At 42.4% G+C, this 11145-nt stretch overlaps 2 protein-coding genes across 3 annotated transcripts in view; one reads left to right on the top strand and one right to left on the bottom strand.

Annotated features, from left to right (window-relative positions):
• Positions 1-11145, top strand: part of Siae (sialic acid acetylesterase) — a 93556-nt gene that overhangs the window by 37204 nt on the left and 45207 nt on the right. The gene's annotated exons all lie outside the window — the stretch shown is intronic.
• The window catches only part of Spa17 (sperm autoantigenic protein 17), a 10957-nt gene continuing 9776 nt past the window's right edge, over positions 9965-11145 (bottom strand). Inside the window, exon 5 of one of the 2 annotated variants that reach the window (XM_021172850.1) lies at positions 9965-10159. In XM_021172850.1, coding sequence (XP_021028509.1) covers positions 10013-10159 — 147 coding nt within the window. In that variant the 3' untranslated portion in view covers positions 9965-10012. The remainder of the gene's footprint in view (positions 10160-11145) is intronic. The other variant, XM_021172851.2, reaches the window with a different exon arrangement.

The following is an 11145-nucleotide window of genomic DNA, read 5'->3' on the forward strand; positions in this document are numbered from 1 at the left end:
GAGAGGAGGAGGAGAGGAGGGGAGAGGAGGAGGAGAGGAGGGGGAGAGGGAGAGGGGAGGGGGAGGGAATCGCAGTAACAGTTGTATTCACATAGGGAAATGGGATATCATGATCTGGGTAATATTGATGACAAGTCAAATCCAGGTGGATTCCCAACTAATCACGTTGTTTCTAAGTGGTATCTTGTGGGCAGGAGAGATGTACCAGGTACCAGTAAGTACTAAGTCTAATGATTTGAGTTCAATCTCTGGAACCCTTTATTGTGGGAGGAGAAAACAGATTCCTGCAGGCTATCTTTTGACCTCCACTCAGCAGTATGAGGCACACAGATACACACACACACACACACACACACACACACACACAGTTTTTCAAAAGTGAAAGAAAAAAAAAGTGAGTTTGTTTTGGTCACTTTTCGGTTGCTATGACAAAATGCCATGGCCAAGGGAACTCACTTTGGGGCTCACAGTTCCAGAGGGCTAGAATCTGTAACCATCATGGTGGGAAGCATGCCAGCAGGTAGGCAGGCATGGTTTTGGAGCAGTAGCTGAGAGCTTACATCTTGATCCACAAGTGTGAGGTAGAGAGAGCTAACTGGGAACACCACGGGCTTTTGAAACCTCAAAGCCTGTTCCCAGTGAAATACCTCCTCCAGCTGCATCTGGTTGCAGTTGGCGTTCTTAAGTCACCCATAGGATGCTCGTCATAAGTGTTATTAGAAGTGCGTCAATTCTCATTCCCAAGAGCAGAATAAGTGCATTCTGGTTCATGACATCCATTTATGGAAAAATTAAAAAAAAAATTCCAAACAGTACATGAAACGTTGTATAACACTTTCCCTTTTCCACCTTTCCATCTTCCTTGGAAACACAGTTTATCAAGTACACTACAAGGGAGCTGTGGCCACATCTCACTCTTTTTCAGAGTGAGTTTCTTTTTAAAACGTTTGTTGTTTGTCTTTAATCCCAGCACTCAGGAGGTGGAGGTAGTCAGATCTCCGAGTTTGCGGCCAGCCAGCTCTCCAGAGTTAGTTTCAGGGCAGCCAAGCGATACACAGGGAAACCCTGCCTTGAGAAACCAAAGCCATATCAGGCTCCCATTAGCAGGCACTTCCCGGCATCCTCAATAGCGTCTGGGTTTGGCGACTGTGTGAGAAGCTCTGGTAGAGCCTGACAAATACAGAGGCAGATACTTGAAGCCAACCATTGGACTGAGCTCGGGGTCCCCAATGGAGGAGTTAGAGAGGAGACTAAAGGAGCTAAGGGGGTTGCAGCCCCATGCGGGGAGCAGCAGTGTCAACCAGCAAGAGCCCCCCTCCCTGAGCTCCCGGGGACTGGACCACCAACCAAAGAGTACAAGGAGGGACCCATGGCTCCGGCAGCATATGTGACAGAGGATGTCCTTGTTGGGCATCAGTGGGAGGAGAGGCCCTTGGGTCTGAGGGAATTCTATGCCCCAGAGTAGGGGAATAGCAGGGTAGGAAGGTGGGAGTGGGTGGGTGGGAGTGCATTCCCATAGAGGCAGGGGGAGGGGGCATGGGATAGGGGGTTTTCAGAGGGGAGACCTGGAAAGGGGATAAAATTTGAAATGTAAATAAAGAAAATGTAAATAAAGAAAATATCAAAAAAAAAAAAAAAAGGAAAAGAAAAAAGAAAAACCAAAGCAATCCAAAACAAAATGGTATGTTTTTATGTTTATGACTCTTTTGCTTTCTTGCATGTATATCCACCATGTTCATACGTGGCGTCTACAGAAGCCAGAACAGACCATCAGAGGCCCTCAAACTGGAGTTATAGATGGTTGTGAGCTGCCATATGGGTGCTTGGAACCAAATCTGGGTCCTTTCCAAGTGCAGGAAGTTCTCTTGACCACTGAGAACCTCAAGATCAAGTTTCACTTATCTAAGGCTGGCCTTGAACTCACTATACTGCCAACGGTGACTTTGAACTTGTAATCATCAGGTCTTAGCCTCTGGAGTTCTGGATTAGCAGCACACCCCTTTATACCTGGCCTGAACTGATAATTTTCTTTGTTAGCCTTAACATCATTTTCCCATAAGCTCACTAGATTTAGGTCCTTGTTTTCTGTGCTTGTATTTTGCTCAGTTTTCTATTTTTTTCTTCTTATTGACTTGTAAGAATTCTTAGCCTTTTTCTTCCTAAAACATATGGGAAGTATCAGATAAGAATGGAAATTAGAACAATTCATGTTCTCCCCACCCAGCCTCATTGATTCACAGCACGGCTTTAGTGAATCAGGTTGTCCTCTAATACACACTCTGCCAGCCTCGGCCTTTGGGAGTGCTGGGACTGCAGGGGTTTGCCACTGTACCAGGCTTCTCTCCATTGATTGATTGATTGATTTACAAGAAATAAAACAGGGGCTGGAGAGGTAGCTCGGTCTGTAAGAGCTATTCCTGCTCTTGCTGAGGTCAGAGTTGGGTTTCCAGCTCCCACTCTGGGTTGCTCACAACCTCCTATGATTCAGGATCGGATGCCTCTAGCCCATGTAGGCATATGACTACACTCAAGGTCACATGCCCATACCTCACCAATACGTGTCCCAAATTAAAAATAATCAGCCTTTAAAAAAGAGAAGCAAAACTGTGTGTGTGTGTGTGTGTGTTTCTGTGGTCGACCCCATCCTGCTCTCTCTTGTTCCTCTCCTACCATAATCAGGACCCTGAGTTTAGTGTCCACTCTTCCCACGGAGTCTTTATACTGAGTATGAGTCTGTATTTTGTACACTAGCTCTTTGTTAATTTAATGTAGCTTGAATTGAAAATATTTCTTATTCTGTTGTTTCTACCTTGCTTATGGTGTTTTCTCTTTTTAACTCATGAAAGCCAAATTTTAATGTGATCCTATCAAATGTTTGTATGGCTCTTGTTTTGTTGTTGTTTTGTTTGTTTTGTTTTGTTTTGTTTTTTTCTGTCTTCCTTGCCCCTGACTCTTTCCTTTGTGCTCATTTTGTGAATGTATGTCCTTTTAGGGAATGTCTATGTTCCCTTTAGGACAAGTTCTGACTTAATATATCTCTGTCAATCTAGTATGTCCCAATCAGTAGACCTATGTGGGCTGTGGCTGGCTGCATTTCTCTGCACATGCAGATCTAGCTGCTCTGTCTAGCTGATAGTTCCTATCTTCCCCCTTTTCCTTTCCCTCCCTATCTTCTACTTTCCTGTTTCTTTGCCTAGGACTTGACAGCACAGGGGTTTTCAGTCTGTTATAAATTACTGAAAATTATTAAAATAAAGAGATTGGCACCTATAAGTCAAAGTCCAAAGATTTTTCAGCTTTTATTTCAGTATGTTTTTTGACAGAATCATTAAACAGAGATGGTATGTTTCTTTTATCCCTACTCTCTACTCAATCAGTTTTATCCTAAATCTTGTTCTCCCTTGGAACTACATGGCATTTTTAATAATTCAGGGGGTTTTCACGTTTATACTAAAGACATTTGGCCTGGATAATTTTTTGTTGTGGTACACCTAGCTACTGATATTTAAAACCTTCTTCCCTGTCCTGAGCTGTTTTAACCAAAAATGTCTCCAGACACTGACAGATATATCTTAGTTCATTTTCTATTTTTAGAACACCTAATAAGGGTTAATAAAGGAGTGTATGTAGCTCATAGTCTGGAAGCTGGCATCAAGTGGAACAAAGGAGAAAAGAAGGCCCCTGCCCTCATGGAATTGTTCATTCTAATTATTTTCCAAAGATTTCATGTCCAAATGCTATGATCCAGGCCATTAGGGTTTTAATGGATCAATAGGGGTTGGGTGTAATTCATTCTATAGTATCACTATTTGGGATTTTGCAATTCTAATAAAGAAACAAACCATTCATCTAACCAACCAACCACAGCCCACATTCTCCCCCAAACCATTCATCTAACCAACCAACCACAGCCCATATTCTACCCCCACCCTGCAAAAAAAAAGAGAATAATTTCATGGAGAAAAAAATCAAAACTTAAAAAAAAATGTTACTATTTAAATTGATTTGATAGAAATTGACCTGGAGAAGTAGGAGATCCTTATTCAGTTTTTTTTAAGACAAAGAGTGCATGCTACAATATGAACAGAAGCAGAATGGTAGCAACAGTTCAGAACTTACCCTGATTCATTTCTGAGTCAGAGACACACTAACTGATGAAGCTCTATAAAACACTTCAGAAGAACAAGACCCTCCAGGGTATTCTTGGTTTTATTTATAAAAAAGGATTGCTCCATGACCATAATGGTAACTCCTTTTCTTTATACACTGAAAGTAATATTTATTGAAAAATTCATGTTGACAAACATCGAACTTTTCTTTCTACAGAGCACACTTTTGTGTGTGTGTCTTAGCTAGGGTGAAGAGACACCACAACCGTGGCAACTCTTATAAAGCATTTAATTAGGTTTGGCTTAGAGATTCAGAGACGTAGTCCATTGTCATCATGGTGGGAAGTGCAGTGGCATGCAGGCAGACATGGTACTGAAGAGGTAAGCTGAGAATTCTATATCCAGATCAGGTGGCAGCAGGGACAGAGAGTGATGCTGGGCCTGGTTTGGGTTTCTGAAATCCCAAAACCTACTTCCAGTGGCACATTTCCTCAACAAGGTTAAACCAATCCAACAAGGTCATGTGTTCTAGTCCTTTCACATAATGCCACTCTCTGAGACTGTGGAGGCCATTTTCTTTCAAACTACACAGTGTGTATATGTGTGTGTGTGTGTGTTTTAAAAGATGTATATGAGAAGACTATAGCTGTCTTCAGGCACACTGGAAGAGGGCATCAGATCACATTAGAGATGGTTGTGATCTACCATGTGGTTGCAGGGGATTGAACTCTGGACCTCTGGAAGAGCAGTCAGTGCTCTTAACCACTGAGCCATCTCTCCAGTCCCTACAGTGTGTTTCTAAGTAGTGTAAGTTTCTCCCTTTCACATGGTTTTTCATTTTCTTCTAACTCCAAGTATTGTTGGTCCTCTTTCCTGTTTATGGCAAGTATCATTAGTAGCACAATTTACGTAGCAGGTGGCCTGCTCTCTTTTCTGCTGCCAGGGTAAATACTGATAAAAAGCTACTGAGGGAAAAGAGGGCTTATTTTGATTCCCAGTTCCAGGTTCCAATCCATCATAGCAGAAAAGTCAAGGTGGTGGAAACAGCTCGTTTCATCTCAACCACAGGGGATGCGTGCACGTGCACACACTCACTACTCAGCTCTTTCTGCACTCGAGAAATTTAAAGTTTATTTTTAAATTACACTTACAGTTGGTTGTGAACTGCTTGATGTAAGTGCTAGGAACTAAACTCAGGTCTCCTGTAACTATGTGTTTAAGTCATCATACTAAAGAAGGTAGGCTTTCCCTCACCAGGGGGCTTCAGCAGGATGAAAATGCTGAGAAAGAATGTATTTTTTATTTTCATTTTTCGGAGCTGGGGTAATTTACCTTCCTTTGGCCTTAAGATACTGTAGCTCTTGGGCTCAGACCTCTTGAACTCTAAGACTTACACCACAGATACCTTCCCTTTTTCAGGCCTTTGGCCTTGGACTGAGAATTACACATTTGGCATCTGGTTCGCATGAACCTTCAGATTCAGACTGAATTACATGACTGGATTTCCTGGTTCTCTTGCTTACTGATGGCATACTGTTCTAGGACTCCATAATTAAATGTGTGTGTGTGTGAAGTTTTTTTCTTTTCTTTTGAAGAATTCTAAGACAGAAAAGAAGCAGAGAGATTAGTTAGATACTATAGTTAAGGGCTCTAAAGGCTCTATCCAAATTTGGTTTCATTCTTGAAAATCTTGGAAGAAAAAAAAAGGTGTTCTAGTTTTTAGTACAGAGTTAACTACAGATATACATACAATATACATATACATATAAATATAACTACATAGAAACTTCACTAATTTTAAAAGTAACTTTATTAGCAACAAGTATGCTGGAGCGATGTCACAACAGTTAAGAAACTTGCTGCTCCTGCAAAGGACACAGCTCCATGCCCAGCACTTACACGGCAGCTCACAACCACCAGTTCCAGGGCATCTGATCCCCTTCTGACCTTTGGAGACATTAGGTACACACATGGTACATTACACACCACAGGCAAAACACTCATGCATACAAAATAAAAATAATAAATCTCAGAAGGCATTTAAAAATAAGTATTACCATCAACTAAAAGACAGAAAATCCCATATGAGTTGTTAATAGCCTCCTGGGACCTCAACTTCCTACAAACAGGAAGCAGGTTGAGAAAGCCCACTGCCCTTTGCAAATACCCAAGGAAAATATGAGATCCAGGCCAGAGGACAGACCAGGCATTTATTCATGAAACAGTCCACCTTTTACCTAGAAACCTATTACTCAGTGGGATTTCATCACTGCGACTGTTATTTGCCTTTTGAATTCAAAGGTTTATACATCAGGAAAAGATAGATCTGGACCCGATAGAGATTATCAGTTCCTAGACTTCAAAGCTTTGATGGAACTTTCCGGGGGTTAGGATCAAGAATGAATGTATTTCACATGCGGAGGATGTAATCATAACCGAGAGTAGACCATAGCAGGATAAGTTGGTCCCCATTCATCCCTATCTGAATGTCTTATTTTGCATACAGAATCCTTTGCTCTGCCTGCAAATAGGCAAGTCCTTTGGTCAATGAATGAGCACAAGTGGCAAGTGCAAACCCCTGAGATATTTGCCTGTTGCTCTTCCTGCTTTTGCTTCTGTTGGTCATCATGGGAAGGGTGTATGTAGGGTTGTGTTTTTCAGCAGAAGCACTGCAGGTGACTCTGAGATTAGAGCATGCAATATGCCTCGACATTAAGGCTCCTGCAGCACTTCACAAGAAAGATGATGTGCTACCGTGAACGTGGTGAGATTGTGAGCTCCTGGGTAGATTTAATAGGTAGAGGATACATTTGATGGGAGAGAAAGTGATGAATTAAGGATCTGGACATCTGGGCCTGGAAAAATGGAAGAATGGAGTGGCTATTTGCTATGTAGTTATATTAATAAGTTATCATGTGTTGTTTCAAATCACTGAGTAGCTAACATTGAACGCTGATCTGCCCCACCCTTCATTTACAGACATTTTCGCCTTAAAGTTTCATCTCCAAGATGAGAGATAAAGATGAATAGCCCGATGTGAGTAGCCACCCTACTACCTGAGGCCATGGTAAAGTCTTGGCCTGCACTGCCAGCTGGGAGCCATGTCTGGGTCCATGGCCATGTAGATACAGGGGTCTGTATTGATGTCCATGGCTCATGTCACCACCAAAGACCAGGTAGACATCCCCTGTCAGGGCCACTGCCTGAGATCATGTTGAGGTCTTAGGGCCGTGTAAAGCTGTCCCTGCCTCTCACTGATTATGGTACAGGGAGAGCTGGCCCCACCCATTATCTGCCATGAGGTGGTATGGGTGTGGGAAAGATACTCCACCCTACACCTCACTACCTGTGGCAGGCTGGAGAGCTGGTCCTGGGGTCATGAGTGCAGGAGATATGGCCTTGTCCCTTACCAGCTGCAACATTCAGAGAGCCCACCTTCCCCCCACTCTCACTCCCCACATCTCCACACCTCATCTAGGCAACATGTAGAACTGCCCCTGGTGGTGGGAAAATGGTGAACTGCCCTGAGAGTGACTCTGTCCCTTGCTGACTGTGGCACTTGGGTAAATTAGCTGGGGTAGTGCTGGAGAGCTCACCCTGAGGTGTGGGTGCAGGAGAGCTGTCAGGTTGACCCACTCAGTTATCGTTCAGGTCCAGATCCAGGTCTTTGAGTTGGTCCACCTCAACATCTACCCAATCTAAGAACTGCTGGAGCTTGTAAAGGGGCCAGTCCTGCAGATCTAAAGCTGAGGGTCTCCATGACACAGGGCAACAATGTGATATGGAGAGGAGTCCTGGTGAGGATCCTGTATTGATACTGTAGCAAAAGCAAGAGACATCCGATCAGACCAATGACACGTTACAGTGAATATTTGCAATTAAAGATGTGTGGACAAAAGGATATGCTGTGTGACACACTGTGACATATTGCACTTTCCATGGAGAGATGTGTTTTTATTGTTTTTTAAAATTTTTTAATTAAATTTTTTTTTGTGGGGCGGATGGAGGTTCCAAAGGCAGAGGGCAAATACGAAGGCCAGGGAGATGAGTGAGACTGGGGTTCATGATGTGAAATTCAGAATCAATAAAGAGTTCTTTTTAAGTGTCCTCCAAACTGGATGTAGTGGCACACACTTTTGTTCCTAGCACTCCAGAGGTAGAAGCTGGCAGATTCTGTGAGTTCCAAGGCCAGCTAGAGCTACATGGTAAGAACCCCCCCCCCAAACCAAAAAACAAAACAGAAATAAGTTTCCTTCCTAGGCCACTTCTCTGAAGATAGGCTGCCCCATAACCCAGTGACACAGAGAGAAGAGAATCCCAAAACCACCCAGGAGTAAAACCTTTCCCTTGGAGCTAGCTAGCTAGAAGGTCAACTATCTCCAACAAATGTTACTACTGTTTATTCTTTTTTTCCACTATATAAGGAGAAGCCAGAGGTTCAGCCATGGGAATGTCATCTATGGACAGGGACCTCAACTGGAAACTCCAACTGACAGCCTCAATTTCTCTAATCAGTTTTTGCTGGATAGTGAATGTCTGATTTGATTATGTCATCTATATATGTTGCTATTTGTTCTTTTATTTAGAAGACTCACCAGAAAGGACACTGCTCTTGCCAGGACTCTACCAGGAACTCCAGCTGGCTGCCTTAATGGGCTTTACCAGTTGATTTCTGCTGAGTGTTTTCAGCATCAAATTCTATCTATCTATCTATCTATCTATCTATCTATCTATCTATCTATCTATCTATCTATCCATCCATTCATCATCACACATGCCTTACTATTTATTTATTTTTTTCTTTTACTTTAGACACACTATATACTCAATAAACTCACTCATTCAAAACTGAAAGTATGGCTATCATAGATCATTCCCTGGACCGCATAGAACACTATTGTATTTTCTGAGATGAGAAACACCAAGAGAACTGCAGATGGCAAGGGCAATATCAGAATTTGTTTGGGAAATTTCATTTTGAGAAACCAATAAACATCCCAATGGGAATGTTAATAGGCAGCTGGCTATACAAGGTTAGAGCTGGAGAGAAGCAAGTTCTGGCAATCATGTGGAGATGGCTTATAAAGTCATAAGACTGGATGACATGGGCAGGTAAAGATTAAAAAGGAGCCCAGTGATTGGGTTTAGAGGGCCTGATGGCCCTCTAATATGTCTAATGGTTGGAGAGGAATAGTAATCATCAACAGAGACTTTTAAGAAGAGATACATAATGGGTTACATTGTCTCAAGAAGACAAAATGACAGTAAGCTGTGTGATCAAAGCAGCAAATGTTTGCTATTAATTCAGTATATAAATGGTGTTCAGTACATTTTCAATGAATGATTGCTTATGACAAGTGAACACCAGTGGGTACAATTTACAGGAAGGCCGGATCTGTACTTATCTTTATAATAATTCAAACTATTAAAAAGCTTAGGGCATGGTATATAGCTCAGTCAGAGCCCTGGGGTTCACCACTACCACCATCACCAGGAGGAAAAAAAAAAAGGAAAAAAGAAAACCCTGTTACCACAGAAGAGAAACATGGCTTAAAGCTCAGTTTCCAGTTTCCAGGGGTGGGCTAGAGAGGCTTTACTTGTTAGCTTTTAGACCATACAACCCAAGGTCTCTGAAGCCTTAGCCACTTCTGTTCAGATGCTGAGTTCAGAGGCGTTTATAGACAGGCTTGGGACAAGTATACCAATCCTCCTGTTCCCAGGGAAATCTTCAAGGGGTGTGTGTCAGTGGCATGCTTACTAAACAAACACTCGTGACAGATTTCCACAACAGCAACCAATGTTATTCCACAACATCACATCTTCCTTACTGAAGAAGAAAAGACAACCACAACACTGATGGATTTGGATTACTTTTCATGTTTCGGGGGGTAAAACCTGTGGTCTCAATTGTCTGCCTCTTCTTTCAGATTTTCATTCTTATCTGACTTCATCTTCTTTACCTCTTCTCTAGCCACGTGTCCCCGGAAGAGGGACTGGATTTTGAGAGCAGCCGCCTCCTCCTGTTCTCTTTCTTCCTCAGTAGATTCCTCCTTCATTGAAAGGAGAGAAAGTGAGAGACTTTTCAGAACGCTGTATTTTGATGCCACAGAAATGCCAGCTTACAGATGCAACTGCTTGAGGTCTGTTGCTTCCTGAGGGGATTTTGGGACACACTGTATGTGTCCCAAGGGCTGAATGCCAAAGGAACAGTGAAGGATTCAGCTTACCATTCTTCACTATGTCTTAATATAAGATCATCGTCTATGTCTTTTCTCTTGTTATTCCCAGATAGCACCTATTTTAAGTTTCCTGAGAAATTATGTTAGGATGGGGAAGCAAGAAAGAATCCTTGAAGTACAATGTCTGTGTTAACATCAGCAGATGCACTATTTTGAAATAATCATGATTAGACAAGATAGAGTAAAAATGATAAATTCTAATCTCTAGATGTTTAGACAATGAAAGGCATACATTTAGAGGTTGAGCATCAAACAGAAAGTTACTCTATGCCGGGTGGTGGTGGCGCACGCCTTTAGTCCTACTTTAATCCCAGCACTTGGGAGGCAGAGGCAGGTGGATTTCTGAGTTCGAGGCCAGCCTGGTCTACAAAGTGAGCTCCAGGACAGCCAGGGCTATACAGAGAAACTCTGTCTCGAAAAACCAAAAAAACAAAACAAAACAAAACAAAACAAAACAAAACAAAAAACAGTTACTCTACTGCTACTTGGTTTATCATCAGGGTTGGCAGAACAGTGACATACAATTTCTTTTAAATTTAGGTATAACTGACAGATGGAAAAATCCACGGATACTAAATGTAGAGCTGAAAATATATATATATATGGCCCTTGATGTATCTTTTTTTAAGCTAAAAAGTTAAACAAACACATATTTAAGAATTCCCGGCGTGGGACCTGAGACTGCATTAGTTAGGGAAGCAGAAACCGGCCTGAGTAGGGCCACAGGCCTCATCCAGCCGGACCAGCACCGGGGTAGCTAGAGGGCAGGGTCGGCTGACACCCGCCAGCTACCCACG

The sequence above is a fragment of the Mus caroli genome, chromosome 9 (assembly GCF_900094665.2).
Source record: "Mus caroli chromosome 9, CAROLI_EIJ_v1.1, whole genome shotgun sequence".
Lineage (NCBI taxonomy): Eukaryota > Metazoa > Chordata > Mammalia > Rodentia > Muridae > Mus > Mus caroli.